The sequence below is a fragment of the Arachis hypogaea genome, chromosome 10, assembly GCF_003086295.3.
Source record: "Arachis hypogaea cultivar Tifrunner chromosome 10, arahy.Tifrunner.gnm2.J5K5, whole genome shotgun sequence".
In the NCBI taxonomy this organism is placed as follows: Eukaryota; Viridiplantae; Streptophyta; class Magnoliopsida; order Fabales; family Fabaceae; genus Arachis; species Arachis hypogaea.
In genome coordinates, this window is record NC_092045.1 from 115,285,204 (window position 1) to 115,304,506 (window position 19,303).

At 26.6% G+C, this 19,303-nt stretch overlaps 2 protein-coding genes across 3 annotated transcripts; both read right to left on the reverse strand.

The window, feature by feature from the left end:
* Positions 1-815: 815 nt before the first annotated feature.
* On the reverse strand, positions 816-2,918 carry LOC112716968 (pentatricopeptide repeat-containing protein At1g53600, mitochondrial-like). Its single transcript, XM_029289863.2, has one exon. The coding sequence runs from the start codon at positions 2,916-2,918 to the stop codon at positions 816-818; it is 2,103 nt and encodes a 700-aa protein (XP_029145696.1).
* A 4,544-nt stretch (positions 2,919-7,462) lies between these two features.
* On the reverse strand, positions 7,463-11,186 carry LOC112716970 (vestitone reductase). Of its 2 annotated transcripts, none has more exons than XM_025769047.3 (4): positions 10,950-11,186; positions 9,633-10,166; positions 8,751-8,943; positions 7,463-8,002 (listed from the first exon to the last, which is right to left on the reverse strand). In XM_025769047.3, the coding sequence occupies exons 1-4, from the start codon at positions 11,068-11,070 to the stop codon at positions 7,861-7,863; spliced, it is 990 nt and encodes a 329-aa protein (XP_025624832.1). In that variant the 5' UTR covers positions 11,071-11,186; the 3' UTR covers positions 7,463-7,860. The 2 variants fall into 2 exon arrangements, with proteins under 2 accessions (XP_025624832.1, XP_072061663.1); XM_072205562.1 differs by having other exon boundaries at positions 9,633-10,190; positions 10,950-11,123.
* Positions 11,187-19,303: the final 8,117 nt, after the last annotated feature.

Consider the following 19,303-nt stretch of genomic DNA (forward strand, 5'->3'; position numbering starts at 1 on the left):
AAGTAACATCAAACAACATATTTGATTGATTAGGTGAGTACATTTTGAAGTTTTTCATAAGAGTCGTTAGTTGTTTGGTGAATTCTAGTTGTTTAAACAGAATTTTCCCATCCATCAACACTTCAAAATTATGACTGGAGTATTGCAAATGTTTCCAGTAGTTTAGAGTTTATACTGTTTATAGTTGATAGTTTACAGAATTTTAGTACTTGTTGACAAAACAATCGGATCAACAAGTGCTTTCTTTTTATTTTCTGGTGAGAAGAATAATTTCATTGATCAATAGAAACAAATGCAGCTTGAAGCAAGTACTAAAATTTGCACAAATTATGCCTTGGTTAAACAATATACAATGGCTACAATCATGACTTCTACTTGGTGACCTATTTGTTTCTATCAATAACACTTGCAAAGGTGGCAGCAGTAAAATATGATCAAATGCTACCTTTACAATATCAGAAATGGATGACTTTGGTCACTAAATCACTTTCAACATGGTGATTTTTTCCCGTTTCCATACTTCTCTTGCTGTTTTGATATTCTTGCCTTCTTCAGAATCCGACTTTTAAGTCCATGTTATCCACCAATAGGGTGCAGACATCCAATAACCGGAACCTAAACCAGAAATCCCATCGATCCGCTATTGAAGGGCATGATTTGTTGAATGCTCTATGTTATAACGCAGTTCTTTGGATCTCTAGATTGGTATAAGGCAACTGATGTTTTAAATTGAGGAAACTTCAGTAACTGCAACACCACCAAGGTTCCAGGAGATGTTCATTAACTAGAATGGTTCACATGGTTGACTCGGCATATTACAACAGCATCTCCTTGGCCATAGTCAATATAGTGGCGTTTATCTCTTCATTATCGCTACGTTGAGCTCCGGCAAGAAACAGATGAACCTCATCTTTCAGGGTAATCCAACTACAACCCGGATTTTTTCTAATTCCTTTTAAATTCTTAGTCTTTCTTATTAAGTCACCCTCAGTCTTTCTCCCAGCAGCAGAATACAAGTCAGATAATACCACATAAGGAGTCGCATTTTCAGGATCCAGTTCGATCATATGCTGAACAGCAAGCTCGGCAAGGTCAAGACGCAGGTAGGTCCTGCTCGCAGCAAGAATAGCTCCCCAAACCCCAGAATGCGGCTTCAATGGCATTGAACCTATTAAATTGATTGCTTTGTCTAGCAAGCCAGCACGACCAAGGAGATCAACTATGCATGCATAATGATCAATTTCTGGCTCAATTCCATATCGAGATTTCATCGCGTTAAATAAATTCCATCCCTGTTCAATTAGCCCTGCATGAGTGCAGGCCGATAGAGCAGCAAGAATCGTAACACCATTGGGTTCAAGGCCTTTATTCTGCATGTTCTTATATACATCGAGAGCTTCTTCACCAAAACCATTTTGTGCAAACCCATTGATGATTGAGTTATAACAGATGACATTTGGTTCAGCAACATCTAAGAAGATCCTGTAAGCATCCATAACATTTCCACACTTAGAGTAAAATGATATCAGAGAATTTTGTACAGACAGATCATATTCCAAGCTCGTCTTTAGAACACAGGCATGAATCTGGAGCCCTTGGTTCAAAGCTACCATGGCAGCCGAAGCTGCTAGAACACTGCTAATAGTTAGAGGATTCGGCTTACATCCTTCACGATTCATCCGAGCATACCAATACAAAGCTTCCCAATATACCTTATTAGTCACAAACCCAGATATAACAGCAGTCCAAACAAAAGTGTCTTTCTCTGGCAACATACCAAACATCGCCTTGGCCTCTCCAATTCTTCCACTCTTAGAGAATCCAGAGATCATGGCTGTCCAAGAAATCAAGTCTTTCTCCGGCATCCTCTTAAAAAGCCTGTAAGCTGCATCTACTTCATCTCCATGAATGTATCCAGAAATCATAGAGTTCCAGCTAACCACATCCCTTTTACTCATGGTACAGAATATTTTGCTCGCTGCATCCATCAAACCGAATGAACAATACATTGTAATAAAAGAATTACTCAAAAAGCTATCAAATTCAAATCCCATATGCGAAACCAATGCATGTATCTGCATTCCCTCCCACATCCTTCCACAACCTCCACAACCTTTAAGCACAATAGTCATTGTTGTGGAATTAACTCCAACCAGGCCTTCCCTCCTCATATCCAAGAACAATCTAAACCCTTCTTCAAAGAAACCTCTCTCCATGTACCCATCAATCATGGCGCTCCAAGAAACCACATTCCTCTCTGGCATTCTGTCGAACAATCTCCGAGCACTGGCAACCTTCCCGTCCCGGCACAAGCCATCAATAACAGAACTCCAAGAAACAACATCCCTCTCAACCATGCCTTCAAAAATGTGCAACGCCTCCTTCGTTTGGCCCATCTTGAAGTACCCATTGATCAGCAAATTCGAGCACGCCGGGTCCCGGAACTCAACCGGGGTGTCACAGTACAACTGTTCAGCCCTGTGTATCATTCCAGCCTTAACAAACCCCATGATCATGGCAGAATATGAAACCAAATTGCGTTCCCTCAAAAGGGAAAAAATCTTGTAAGCATTGCAAACATCACAACCGTTGCGAATATAAGCAGACACCATGGCGTTATAAGAAGCAGTGTTTCTTTGGGGCATTTCGTCGAACATCTTGCGGGCATTTGCAATTTGACCGTTTTGGGCATAGGCAGTGAGCATGGCTGTCCATGAGACCGTGGTCTTCCGGGGGATTCTTCGGAAAACTCCTTCCGCGGCTTCGACGTCGCCGTTTCGTCCATGTTGGGCGATTTGGTTGTTGCAGTAAATCAAGAAGTTGCTGCCATTCGCACATTTTGCAAAGTGAGTGTGATTGGAATGTGAGAGTGATGGCTTCAATTTGGTGATTGGTTTGTTGAGGTTTCTGGTTAGCATGTTTGGGTTCGAAGATACTGCAAACTTTCCATAGCGTCACACTTGACTCAATTACTAAGCATTCAAACTAAGAGTCATTATAATTTCTTCACAAGGTAATTATCTGGGTTAACCTTGGCATTAGAATTTGGGAAAAATAACATTTGTTAGGGTAGATATCCTTGGTGAACATTCGGGTGTTTTTGTGAAGTTTTTTTTTTTGTTTACCAAACGGCATCCCCAATCTCACATGTTAAGGATTAATTCATCGCAAATCTGAACTCCATTTAAGAATTTGTCAGTAGCCAATGAATTATTGCATACACAAAACTCTTAACATTTGCTTAAAAATAATTACACAATTTAATTAAATTATTATTTAATAATCTTTAATTATTAATTTTATATTGATAAAATTGTAAAAGAATAGGAAAAGTAAAAAAAAAAATTTTATTAATTATTGATTGATTGAATTAAACATGTATTGTAAACTATGAAGGTAAAACTAAATATATATAGAGTATTGTCCTATGAAAGATAAAAGTAAAGATAAGATAAGAAGAAAAGATAATATAAAGATAAGATAAAATAAACTAATAAAGACTAAAATTAGAACTGAATTTATGGGCTACAAGACTTCTTTATTGTTGTCATGGGCTAATATAGAAGAGTAGTTTAATATATATAAATTATTTGCACCTAAGTCTCTATTATTCTAAAATTCTATCAAGTTATAAAAAGTAAAGATTCACGAAAATTATTTTCATACAAAGTTAAAAATTGAATTATTTAATAGTTTTTAACTTTATAATATACTTATTACAAATTTGAAAAGAAAGTTATACTAGATTTTTGTCGAATTTATTAATTTAATAGGATATAATGTTAGTTTAGATTAATTTTTTTTAGTAAATTTTTTTTAAATAAAGTATTTTTATTAAAAAAATAAATTATTTTTTTAAAAGTTAATAATATCTTATTTAAAAAAACAAAAAAAAATTATACTTAAAAATTCTCTTTTTAAAAATTTTATTTAAATATAAAATAATTTTTGTTTCTTAAAAAAAATCTTTTTAAAAAATAAAAAAATAAATACTTTTTTTAAAAGTCAATCTAAATGAAGCCATAATCCGATTTGAATATTTTATGATCCAATTATATTTTTAATAAAATGTATTTGGATCGATAAAATGTGTGAGACCTAATTAGAGATATTAGACAATAACATAATCCTTTTAATTTAACAAAGAATTACCATATACATGGCATGTTAGTATATGTTCCTCTTGAATCTTGATAAACACAAGTGGATACAAATTAACTTATAAGAACATGTAAGAATCCGATGAGTGCCATATATATGCAATGGGTTATTCTAGTGTATAGATACAATTTCATACAGATTTACAGATTTATATAATTAAAAGACATGATTGTCTCAATGTTTGTGAAGCCTTGTTGAAGAGTCCAACCGCTTTACATATTTTTCTACTTGTCCTAATCGACTAGCAACTATAATAACATGTGATTTTTTTTAGCATGAATTGTTGTTCATATCATATGGATTACTTTTTTTATTCTTTTCATCTAAAATATTATTTTAATGTATAAATTTAATAAAAGAATGATGCGAGATCTGATTTCCACAGTCATGGCCATAAATTATTATTATTATTATTATTAGGAAAAATTACACTCTCATCTCCTGTGAGATGCTAAAATGACACTTCCCTTCCTTTTATTTTATAAATATACATTTCTCCCCCTTCTAACTTTTAAAAAATTTCTTCTTTAATCCATTATAAACTTTTTGTGTTAACTAATGTTAATTTTATCCATTTTTTAAGAAAAAATATTTTTTTTTTTAAATATCCATTAGTAAAAATTTTATTTTTTATCATTAAATTTTGCTTATCAAAATATCCTTTAATAAATTATTCTTTTTATCGATTAAATTATATTTTTTTTAAAAATTTAATAATTATATAATTTTTTTCTAAAATATCCTTCAATAATTTTTTAATTATTAAATTATAATTTTACCAAAATTTTCGTTAACAATTTTTTTATATTTTACTCTTAATTTTTTGATATCTATATATATATAATTTTAACATTAAACAAAAAAATTTAGTAAGATTATTTTTCAATATTAATATATATTAATTATTAATTTTTTTAAAAGTATTTTAGTGAAAATACAATTTAATCAATAAAAAAATAATTTAATCAATAAAAAAATAATTTATTAAAGGATATTTTGGTAAGCAAAATTTAATGATAAAAAATAAAATTTTTGCTAATTAGTAGTTTTTCAAAATATAATTTATTTGTTCTTAAAAAATGGATAAAGTTATTATTAGTTAACACAAAAAATTTAAAATAGATTAAAGAGGAGATTTTTTAAAAGTTAGAAGAGAGAGAAATGTACATTTATAAAATAGAAAGGAGAAGAGTGTCATTTTAGCATCTCGTAGGAGAGGGGAGTGAAATTTTTTATTTTTTATATTATGTAGCATTTTTTTCTAATATTTTTGGCAAATAGTTCACTAATTTTAAATACTAAAAACTAGATTTTAAATCTTAAAATTTATAATTATTTATATATGTGGGGGCTTGATAATTCAAAACAGCCACCTTCGCACATACTCATGCATAATTCGAATCTCTCTGCTTCGCTACATGCTTCCATAATTCGAATCCCTTTCATTCGAACTACCATAAGTTACATCCATGCATAATTCGAATACTATGACGGCAGGCATGTATAATTTGAATTGGCTTAATTCAAATTACTAGCAATCCAACTAAATCGAATTGGTCTAATTCAAATTACTATTGATTTTTCTAATTTAAATTTGACTCATTCGAATTATATAAGATAGTGATTTTGGGAGATCTAGGAATTGTTTTTTATTTTGGTAGAATAATATAATTTACTTCTTCTTTTGGTTTGTTTTTGTGATTTGTCCTAAATAGATTGATTATTGATTTATTACAAAACAATTATTTCAATAGACTTAAAATATATACATTAAAAAATTATTAATTATTATATATTAAATCAGTTGTGAATAGATATTTTTTAATATATCAAAATAAAAATTATTGATTACAAATTTCAACTTAATATGGTTATTTAAATGGTGAATAATTTTTTGATAATATTAAAATATATAAAACCGTGTATTCTTTATATAAGAAGGTTTAGTTACAAGACTTTACTATCTCACATGTGACTCCATCACAAATATCACTAGTAATAGTTGGGACAAGCTCTGCCAAGTCAAGCTGCGTGCACAAAAATAAAAATCAAATTCACTTTGTTAGTGTGTCTTTTCTGATTGCTTTGAACTTCTTTCTCTTCTTCCGATTTTTGTGTATTGTTCTCATCCACCGACGAACTTGCAAAGACTCGGATTAAGTTAATTGGAGTTGGCTTCTTATTTACTGTTTTTCTTTTTCCGATGTTAAAAATCTGTTAGGATATTAATTATGCTTCAGCTCTTCGATTTTTCTTCCAACCCACTCTATCCGTAACCATTGCCCCCCATTTCTCCTCTGTTGTCTTTCCAGTCGCAAAATCTTTTAAGTACTGTTGCATACTTTGTTTTCATGTCCAAGAAAGTCACAATAATGGCAGATATTACTAATCCTTTCGTACTTTGGCGGAACCTCAATAACCTTCTGATTTTTTCCTATAATTTTTAGAGTTCTACGTAGGAGTTTTGATATGTCCAACAGTACTTTAACTTTTAGCAGCCTCTCTTCCTTCCCTTTTAAATTAAACAAATTAGCCTCCAGGTCCAAACTAGCCTCCAGATCCTTTCCCATCGCCTCTCCAACTCTCCTACCTAGTCATTTGGTTTTGCATTGCTCTGGTAATCCCCAGAGTTGCATTAGAGTCCAAACAGACTCGATGAATGTATCACACAAATTAGGATTCCCTACCAAACCCTAACAAAGCAAATGACTAAACTCCAAAGTTGGGGCACCGTAGCTTTTTCATTTTTCTCTTAAAATTTTAAAGTAATAGCTCAAATGACATAGTCTCCTCATATTTATCTAGAGGTCGCGGGTTCGAATCTTCCTATCTTTGGTAAAAACAAATATACATGTGTGATTTAATTTAGGCCATTTCTAAAATGTTCACTTCTTTTTTATACTAGAGTTAAATAACATACATTTTATTCTATTTGATTAAAATATTTTTTAATAATTATTTTTTATACAAAATAGTAATTATTTTATTATTTAAAATATAAAATATATAATTATTATTGTAATAGTTTTTATTTATTTTCATTATTTTAAATTGTTAGAAAAATATTTAATTCAAAAGTTTTTATATACTTCATGATTAATGAGAACATTAAAAATAATTAAAATATATTACATGAATGGTAATATATATTTTATATTATTGTTAAATTTACTATAGTAGTAAAAATAATAATATAAAATATATTAATTATTTGGGAGAAAAAATTAAGCCTTTAATCCTAATGATTTTCACATTTAATTCACGTATAAATACTTAAATATATATTAGTAGATCTAAAATAGATGCCAAAAATTTTGGTTGACCAATGCATTAATAAGCCCACACTTATATAATTAGTTTATTATTGAAAAAAACAAGCCATACATCAAAACACAACCCACCATCTAACTACCCTGTTTGCATTAAATCGGCTCACAAAAATACACCTACACGGCTACACTTAAAGCCACATTCGACAAACTCTGACATCCACTGACAAGCTTGCAACCTCCACAAAAATAAGTATCTAGATGTTAATGCCTCATTCATTCAAAAAGAATATCTTTACCTCACATTGTACCGTATAATTGGCCATATGAAATTGATGAAACTTAAAGATCATGATGTTGGGCACTTTATTGCTTTATTGACTTGATGACTAAGATGGATCAAAGATAGAGATACAATGTTTTAAAACATTCAAAGAAAACCCTTCTCTTTGCAGCATTCAATTGCATCTTCAAACATTTCCTCCAAGCTATACTTGAACACAAATCCAGCATCTGTGAGCTTCTTTGAGATCAATTCTGGTTGCTTCACTCCTTTAATTTCCCTCACCTCACTACATTAATAATCATTATTTACTTAGATTTTTAAAATTATACTATACATTTGAATAAAGTGGTACGAAGTTATATCAAAATCGTTCATAAACTTTATAAAATTTATCTTAGTTGTTCTATATATGAAATATTATAATTCAATATATATATATATATATAATTATTTTCTGTATGGACATTTTTATATATATTGAAATTGGGTTAATAGTCAAATTAGTTTATGAAAAATAAGATATTTTTTAAATTTATCCCTAAAAGATTTTTTTAATCAAATTAGTCTTTTAAAGATTGGGAATTAACTATATTTGTCATTCCGTCACTCTATTAATAATTTTCTTCAAAGATTGATGTTATAAAATATTAATTGATAACATATATAATACCTTATATGTCTAATTGGATATTGAATAAATACGTTTATAAAAATTTATTAATTTAGTCATTTTTCTTAATTATAAAAATCTTATTCCTAATCTTACTTAGTGACTAAATTAATAGATTTTTGTAAACATATTTAATTTAGTCAATGTCTAATTGAACATATTATATGTCATATATGTTACCAGTTAACATTTTACATCATTAATATTTGACAAAAATTGTGAAGGGGGTAATTGAATCACAGATATAATTAATTCGTAATTTTTAAAAAATTAATTTAATTAAAAAAATTAAAAACAAATTATGAAAATATTTTATCGAGATTAATTTCCCTATTAACCTGATTGAAATTAGAAGAGAACTCACTCTAAAGTTGGTATTTGAAATTGTGGATACTTGGCAGAAAGAAGTTGAGAAATTTGTTGAATAGATACAATGAATGGAGAACAATTATATCTCCCTTTTGGATTAGGATGCTCAAGCAGGAATATATGAGCTCTTGCCACGTCATCAACATGTGCCATATGCATACGTGTAACACCAATTTCATCCTTCTTCCCTGCACCACAAGTATACATTTTTTTCTTTTTACTAATAAGAATAACAATTCACTTATTATTATTATTATTATTATTATTATTATTATTATTATTATTATTATTATTATAACTTTGAATGGGTAAACGCCAAATGCAACAAGCCATGCCACCTTAGTAAAATGATGACATATTCATAATATTGACATGTTTCAAAAGAATAATATTTTAATAAGTAGAAGGCTAGAAAACAATATTTTTAATAAAAAAAAAATCAACCACCTAACCTTTCTTATAATAAATTCCAATAAAAAGAATAACCGGAAAATTTAGCTGACACAATAAGCAACATTATTATATTTATTTATTAAAAATACTATTTATACACTAAAATTAATTATCAAAATCAACCTTAGTATATTTATATATTTTTAATTTATTTTTAATATATATTTTATATTTTAATAAATATTTTATATTTATGATTGATTTTAATATCTAATTTTAATATATATTTAATATAGTTGATATTTATTTATATAATATAAATTATATAGTAAAAATTCAGATACAGCCAATTTTATATGAAGTTGATAATTAAAAGTTGTTAGATAAAAATGTAGTTAATTTATTTAAATTATTTAATAACTTTCAACAATTAATTTTACCTAAAATTAATTCCACCTGAATTTTGATGTAGTTATATACATACCTAATACCAAAAGCAATGCTTTCTCAACAGAATCAGGAAGCTTAGGACAAATGAAAGATCCAACAACAAAAGGAGGAATTAGAGTGACAACTTCTAAACCAGTCTCTTCACCAAATTGAAGCACTGCCTTCTCCGTTAATGTCTTAGCAACTCCATAAGACCAACCATATGGTTTCAAATTTCTAAGATATTCCACATTGCTCCAACGACTCTCATCCACTGCCTCCACTTCGCCTTCTTCTCTCCCGATCCGCGCCACGGCCGCGCCGCTCGACGTGTAAACCACTCTCTTAACTGTCTTTGAATCAAAGCATGCTTTAAGGATTCCCAGTGCTCCATCAATTGTCCTTTTTGTAACTAACTCTTCCGGTTCAGTTACTAAAAGGTCAATTGGTGTAGCCGTGTGGAAAACCCCAAAACACCCCTCAATTGCTTCTATGAAACTCTCTGGATTGCTGAGGTCAGCATTGAAGATTTTCAATTTTGGGGATGCACCAGGCAGATTTGTGAGGAAGCTAATGTCCCTTTTTTTCTCTACAAATTTATTGTAACTCCATACTATAAATTGAATATAATTATTGGATAATTTAACTTGGTTATTTATTATTTAAAAAATATTATTTTAATTTTGATCTTTTTTTTATTATTGTTAAATTTTTAGTACTTATTATTTATAATCCAAATTTAATTTTGATACACTATTAATGTAAAATAACTTTGCACGTGCATTTAAAGAAAATTACAACTAATTATTCAGAAAGATAATACTAAAAATGTTTTAAAGAAAATTTTAAATTATGTTTGGACTAAACTAAAATTTAGAACATCAAAGAGTAAGTGTTTGTTTGGGTGCCATTATCTTGATAAAAAAAAGAAAGATTTTTTTAGTGTATTTGATAAATTTCTAGTAGTAAAAATAAAAGTACTAAAAAATAAAAAATATATATATATATTTTGAAAAACTACAATTTGTATTTTTCTTTAAATATCTTTTTTCTAAAAAAAAAATATTTTTTATCTAATAAATAAATAAAAAAGTATTTTTATATATTGTTATATCCAAACATAATTGATATATAAAAAATTTTTTATAAAATATTTAAACATAAAATTACTTTTATTTTTTCATAAAATCTTTTAAAAAAATATAACTAAAAAATATTTTTTTAAAAAACTCACCAAAACAAGTCCTAAAAATAGATTGAAAAGGCTTATAGGTTATTTCATTGGAAAAAATATTTTCAATTTTATATTTTCAGATATTGTTTTCATTATTTATTTATATAATTCTAAAATAAAAAAAAATAAGAAACTTACTGGGATCAGATCTGATGGTGGTGTTAACAGAGTAACCATCTTGAAGGAGCCTTTTGATGATCCATGAACCAAGAAAACCTGTGCCTCCAGTTACACACACTCTACCCTTTCCCTCTTCCATTTTCTTTTCTATTTTCTTCTATTCACTCTTTTCAGTGTTAAATGGAGATTCCATACCTTATATATATATGCTCCATTTTTCTTCCTAATAATAGTGACAAATAGGTAACTGTCTCATTGCGTAATATCGTTTTTTTTTCTATATTAAAGTCTATGTTGAAGACTTTTCTTTGTTTTTTTTTTGTTAGTTAGTCCAAACTAAACCAAGATATTTCTTATTTAGTTGGTCAAAATTATTATACATATTAAAAATTAATTATTAAATCAATCTTTATATATTTATGTATAAATATATATTATTTTATATATTTTGAACATATATTTAATATTTTAATATATATTTTATATAAATAATTAATTTAAAAAAATATATTTTTTATTTTTAACTTTTGTGATTTTTTTAAAAAATACTCTTATCGTTTAATTACACGTAAACATTAATTTTATCTAAAATATCAGAGATAAATAAAAAATATCCAATGGTAATTTTGAAACAAATAAAAAATATTAAAGATGAAATTGAATAAATTAAAAAAATTAAAAATAAAATTAATTAAAATTAAATATTATAAATATTTAAAAAAATCGTAAATGTTAAAGATATAAAATATATTTTATATTTAATTTTAATAATTATTTTTATGTATATGTAATATAATTGAAAATTAGTTTATATATTATAAGCATATGATGGTTGAAGTTTGAATATTTGAATAACCTAGGGGTTGAATATTTGAATGTGATGTTGACCTTCACATCAGTGTAATTTATAACATTGATGCTGAAAGTGAACTAGTTTTTCTTTAAATAACTTGAGATTTCTTTTTCTTTTTTAATCCTCCTGTAAGAAATAAATCTGGTGAGAGTAAACTATTATTTTCTATTTGTGAAAATTTAAAATGTTAACAAGTCTAGAATGAATAAAATTAGTTCAATATCTACAAAAAAAACAAATTATTATTACTATAAATTCAAAATATTAATACATTTATTTATAAAAAAAATTAAAATTTAAATAATATTGTTACATTAAAAATTATTTTTTTATAGATATCTGTTCGTCTGCTCAGATTTTTAGGGTCTAATGACTTGTATTGGTTTGCTTGATGGAGCAGAGATTTGAGGGGGTTAAGACCTGGATGCGAGGAGTTGAGGAGGGTCGTCCGTTGTAATGCGGTAAGGCCACTTGTAAGAATTCCGACGCTCAAGTCAGTATCTATATAAAAGGTGACCATTAAGGTTAGGTTAGGTGACGTACCTTTGAGGAGGGGTAGGTCCCTCTCCTCTTATAGTCCGTACTTAGGTGGACTCTTCGTGGTCAGACCCAACTTCCTGGAAGCTTCTGCTAGCTGTCCAGGCTTCACACAGTGAGGAGGGAAAAGCGTGCTCCCTCCTGGTTCAGGTGGCGTGATCATCGGGTTGGCCGCTCAGACTCAGACCCAGGTCATTAGTGGGTCGAGCCGGAACAATATTGGTATGGTTTCGTTAATTCATAGATGAATGTCATGTTTAAACTTTCATAAGTGAATTTTTTTTTTCATGGTATCTTTTAATTTGATAAATTAAAGATTAATTTATAATAGATTTAAATTTTATCTAAAAAATTTGTTATCGACTAATAAATTACTATATACATAAAATCCAATTGAAATTTTTAATATTTATTTAAGCTTACAAACGAATTGACCATTCAATTGGACGTGGTTAATGAGAGTAGTTTTTGGATTAAAATAATGGACTAAGTGTTTGGTTTTGGATTGGAACCCAAATAAGATTTTCATTGACTGTGGCCCAACAAGTTACCAAACAAATTAAGCAGCTTCCATTAGCCTGCAACTCACAAGCCTGTAGACTTTTTTTTTTCCCTCAAGACCAAAAAAAAAAAACAAAAGAACAATTTTTTTTTCTTATTTTAGTCTAGGGTAAAACTGGGACAGGTAATTACTAATAAATTAAACCAATTTAGTTTAATCTACTACTTAGCTTATCAATTTGCTTAACTAAATATTAAAAATTCGAATACTATTTTATACATATAATAATTTATTGACTAATAATAAATTATTAAATGAAGTTTAGATTTATTAACTTGTCGTATTGAAGGATATTATAAAAAAAACTAATAAAAATTCCAACTTTTTGAATTATTTTAAGATATAATTTGATGAATAATATTACACATCCAAAATTTTTTATTAATTAAATCTAACTAAGTTAATTAAACATAACAAAAATAGATTATAATTAATATTATTTTAAGTGTTATTGTATAAAAATAATATGTAACATTACTCTAATTTGATTTAGTACAATTGATGATTTACTTACATTTATGGATTTTTTATGCAACTAGTTATGATTTTTTTGGGGGGTTTTTAATAACTGAGGAACAAAGATTTGGAACCGGCCAATAATTAGCCAACAAATGAGAGGGAGAGAGAGAAATATAATTTTGGTTTCTATTGTAGAAAAAGAGACAAAAATAAAAAAAAATACTTATTATTAATATTAATTAATATTTTGGATAAATATTTTTTTTATCCTATTGAAATTTATAATTTAAATTTAGTATTTAAGATCTAAGTGTTAATTAAGTGTTAATAAAAAATAATAAATTTTATTACTCATGAAATATTACTCATAAAAAAAATTGAATAACTTAGCCATGATTTTAATGTGGCAAAAATATTTTCTTGCAATAATTAATTTTTTTTCATGGTTATAAAAGTAGGTAATTAGGTTGGAACATAGCCTAAGCAAAGTTTTCCATGATTTTCATAATCACACCTAAAATTCTCAAAACCTTCAAACTCCAAAAGTAACATCTCTTAACCACACACTTACACAAGTGTGTGTTTGGATTTTCCTTTGCATAAAAATAATTTTGCAAATTTGCTTTTCATGAAAAGTAAGTTTGTGTTAACATAATTTATATTTGGTAATCTTTATATCAAAATTGATTATAGTAAAATAAATGTTGTTTGGATTATACTATTCAAAATCATTTTTTGGTGAAAAATTACTAAAAGAGACATCAATAATTATTCAATTATCACAAATAAATTAAATTAAAGGTGTTTAGTGTTAAAAATAATCAATGTCGTCATTACAAATAATATACTCTTAAGCAAACGACTGAGAGCATTAAATCTGAATTATCTCATAAGATAATAAGTGATTTATCATCTGATTAGGTCTTTCTAAATATTTTAGAAATAAATGTCCATAAGGCTCTTAATATAAAAGTTAGTATTAATAATAGGTCAAAATTTAAAATTTTCAAAACAACTATTTACATATTTAACAAAAATAAAAAAATTATATTGGAAATAGACATTGCCCTTCTATTTTGATGATATTACTCTCTTTTTTATAAATCTATGTGTATATATACAAAGTAAAATATTACATAAGAAGTAACAGTAAAAAATATAGAAGTAATATTATTTTGAGAAAAGGACGAATAAGTTTTTTACCTTTTAGTTTACAGACATTTATATCATTAAAAATTTGAAAATACATCTAAGTTCTTAATTTTTTCAAAATCTGGACATATTAATTTCTGGATCTAATTTGTCCCATTTTAAAAATTATCTCACGTGTGCATCCATATATCGGTCAGGCTAGTACAACAGAAGCCATGCTTAATTTTTTTGTTGGGTTTGCCAGACCCTAGTGAACAGAGAGATCGATGTGTCTATATTTTAAAAATGTCAAAAACTTAAATATATTTTTAAATTATTGGAGATTTAAATGTTCGTAGGTCAAAAAATCAAGGATTTATTTATTTTTTTTCTATTTTTTTAAAATATTCGAACATTCAAAATAAAGTACAAGAAAAAATATAAACTTTTTTCTAACTGTGTAACCAATATAAATGTGAACCGCAAATAATGATAAAAAAAATTAAATTTTTATAATTTATTATAATTTATTATTAAATAAAATATAAAATAATTAATTTTTGTGTCTTCATATTTCGTATCATATTATATTCTCAGAATAAAATGCAGATTTAACATGACAAATGTTCCAAACCCCAAAATAATAAATTGCAAGAAAAAAAAATGTGTAGTTTTTTCTAATTGTGTAACCAATAAATGTGAACCAAGTAATGATCAAGTTGTGGTTTGGGTATGATGAAATTACGTGACCACTTGGGTTAACCAAATCTGGAATCAATTAATTGAGGGAAGAAAGACAAAGCAGAAATTTGGAGTCAACACAAGAAGCTAATAATAGTAATTGAAAAAATGTGTGTGTGGAAATTAAATTAAATTAAATTAAATTAAAAAATAAAGAAAGACAACTTCGGGAAATGTAATGAGAGAAAAAGGTAAAAAGAGTTTGGCAGTCCCACGTGGTTAGAAAATTCAGAATTTGGAGATGCAATGCACAAAGCCGAAAGAGAATGAATGATTGAATTTAAATTAAATTAAATTGAATGCAACATTCTATGGCCATGGAATTGCGTTTCAACAACTTGCAAATCATTTTCCCAATTCCCTCTTATAGTATCATTTTTCAAATGAATCAATATTAGGGAAACCAATGACCATTTTACATAGCATTATCTTTTAAAATAAATTGTTCAGTTATAATTTGAACTTAATTTTAATGCACTGATACAATTGTATAATCATAATTATTTTTTTAAATAATCATTCATGCAGTCAATTTAAAAAAAATTAAGGTAAAATATACTTTTTATCCTTGAAGTTTGACAAAAGTTTAAAAAATATCTTTAAATTTTATTTTGTTTAAATTTTGTCTCAAAAGTTTTCGATTTGCATCAAATATACCCCTGAAGGCTAACTTTTTAAAAAATTTAAGACCAATTCAATAACAATTTGATAAGAACAACATTCAACACAAACAAATCAAGTATAATTTTATGCATTGTTATTAGATTGGACTTAAATTTTTTGAAAATTTAGCCGTCTAGGATATGTTTGATGCAAATCGAAAATTTTTGGGACAAAATTAAAACAAAATAAAATTTATGAATATTTTTAAAACTTTTGCCAAACTTTAAGAACAAAAAGTATACTTTAACCGAAAAATTATTTTTATTAATGTAATATTATGCAATTAAATACACGTAAAAAGTAATTTTATACTGATAATGCTTCAAAATTAAATTTTTATAATTTATCATGTAAGTTCTTCTAAAGTTTTCTTTTTTGTTCTCTTATTAAATTGAATTAGATTTGACCCAAATTTCAATTTTATTAACATTAAAAAAGGATAAGATCAGGTATACATTTTTTTTTAACCTCTATTGCTGATTTGGTTCGACAATTTTTAAATTGGAATGGATCGATCGAGTATGTTGATATGACATTTTTTGTCTAAAAAAAAATCATTTTAACCTTTTTCATGAATATACTTTTTTTATTTGGACATGTTTTACTGTAAAAATATTATATTTTTTAGATAATAGAATTAAAAAGACAACTTAACAAATAATATATTTTTTTTTATTGATCGCAAAATTCATATCTAATCCCTTTAAAAATTATTTAGTTTATTTCAAAAATTAATTAATAATAATGTTACCTAATTCTTCTAAATAGATAATTATTTGAGGCCGACTAAAATTTAAAAAGTTGACAAATATTAGGAAATATATAAAAGCGTTTATTTTTTTTTTCTATTGTGTTGTATATATTATTATATAATGAAATTTAAGTAATAGATGCAAAATACAATTACTTTTATTAGCATGTGCAAAAATAATCTTATGATATAGAAAAGGATCTATTTTCCTTATTCCTTATCCTCAGCTTTCACAATAGCAATGCAATTCTTCCTCATGATATGATGATGCTTTGTCTAATTGTCTCTCAAGGAATAATAATAAATAAATAAGTAAGTCAATCAATCAATAAATAAATAATTTTTTTTTTGTGAGTGAATACATAAGTTTTATTTTAACTAAAATTAAATCTTTATAGTTTTTTTTACTATAAAAAAGAGACACATATATAAATAATAACAATCATTTATATCTATATTTATATAACGATTATTGTAAGGTTTTTTATATTTATAAAATATTTAAAAAATTAAATTAATGTCTATTAATAATCACCTCAGTATTCTATACAAAAATATATTAAAAATATAAAAACTGTTTATATCTTGACTCAAAATAAAGTCAAACCCATTAAAAATAAAGACTTATTAAAAATAGCCTCTTCTATTTATCAGATCTTTTAATTAAGAGGTCGGACACAATAAAAATGTTTAGTTTTACTTATCTAAATAAATAATTACCTCCCCAAATTTTTCTTGCTATTTCTATATCTGTTAAAAGATAGATTTTCAACAAATTTTTAAGATAAAGGGAACGATTATCCACTAAAAAAAGTAGAACTTCTCTAAAAAGTAGTTATCGATTTTACTGTAAATACACTGATACTTTTATGTATATTATTCACGTCTCAATCTGCTAAAAATTTGCTTAAAATTTTTATTAACTTAAGTATCAGAGTCTTTTGTAGATATCATCACTATCCACCTCCTCACGAAGAACACAAACGACAGTACCTTGACATTAGAATAAATCGGATGCTGCCCAAAAGAAATATAGACCTCATGTACATTTGACATATATATACACAATTTCTGACCAATTATTATTATTATTATTATTATTATTATTATTATTATTATTATTATTATTATTATTATTATTATTATTATTATTATTAGAGTAAATGTCTTTTTCGACCCCTAATCATTTGTCCGACAGACTTTTCACTCCTTAAGAAATCTAAAAATCCAAATCGGTCCTTATCTACTTTGATATATGTACGTTTCAGTCCTTGATTAGGGACCGGAAATGACATTACTAAAGACCGAAAAAGCATTTACTCAAAGTTAATAGGAATTGGAATGTACATATTTTAAAGTAGATAGAGATCGATTTGAGTTTTTAGATTTTTTAAGAGGTAAAAAATCCATCGAATAAATAATCAAGGATCGGAAAGGACATTTACTCTTATTATTATTATTATTATTAGAAAGACAAAAAGTAATAGGGCATAATGAATTTTGACATAAAATGAAGAAATGCATTGAATGGAGACACAACCACTTGATAATGAGAAATATGGCATCTTAGAGCTTGGCATTACCATATATGGAAATCTCATCCTAATCTCTTCATCCCAATTCCCATGTTGATTCTTGTTCCATGCAGATTCTCATTTTCCAACTCAATCCATTCTTGGATTTTGGGCAGCATCTTTCAATACTCTTTTTCTTTTTATTATCATATTCCTTTTCTTCTTTAATTAAGCTAAGCATCTTTTCATAAGCTTTCAATCTTTATTTGCCTTGCTTAGCTTTAATCCATCTAAATTATTCATAATAATTTTGGATTAAAATAACTTATTAGTCCCACGGCATTTTTTTATTGGTAAATGAGATTTCTATGTATAGTATTTTATTTGGGAGGAATGATCTACATTTTTTTTCATGAGGAGTGTCTATTTAAATTTAAAAAAAGTGATAATTATCGATCATTTTAAAATAAATATTTACGTACAGTTATTTTTTATATAAAGTGAATAATAAAAAATTATTAAATAATAATTTAATTAAATATATTAAATTATCTAATATTTATTCACTAATAATTTTATATAAAAATAACTGTACATAAATTTTTATTTAATTTTAAGTAAGGATAAAGCTAATGTATTTTGAAAGATAAATAGTTAAATTCGTCTTTAAAATATCACTCGTTTTTTAAATTAGTTTTTGAAAAAAAATTTTAATTAATTTTTTTTAAAGATTTTAAATTAATCGCATTAGTCCTTCTATCATTTCTTTTATTCGACGTTAAAATTTGTTAATGTGACACGTTAAATGATATTACAACACATACATAAGAATCTTAATTGACTATATATTAATATGATAAATTTATGAAATTAGATCAAATCAAAACCTAATTGAGGGAAGAACTTGAGGCATTAGAATCCCTCAATTTAGAGTTTATTTGACCTAATTTCATAAACTTACTATATTAGCCGCCAATTAAAATTACTAAGTGTGCATTATGATGTCATTTAACATGTCACATCAACAAATTTTGATAACATTAATAACATAAATAACGTAAAAACTAAAATGACTTACTTAAAATTTTTGAAAGATAAACTTAATTAAAAAATATTTTAAAAACTAATTTAAAAAATAAATAATCTTTCGATGATTAATTT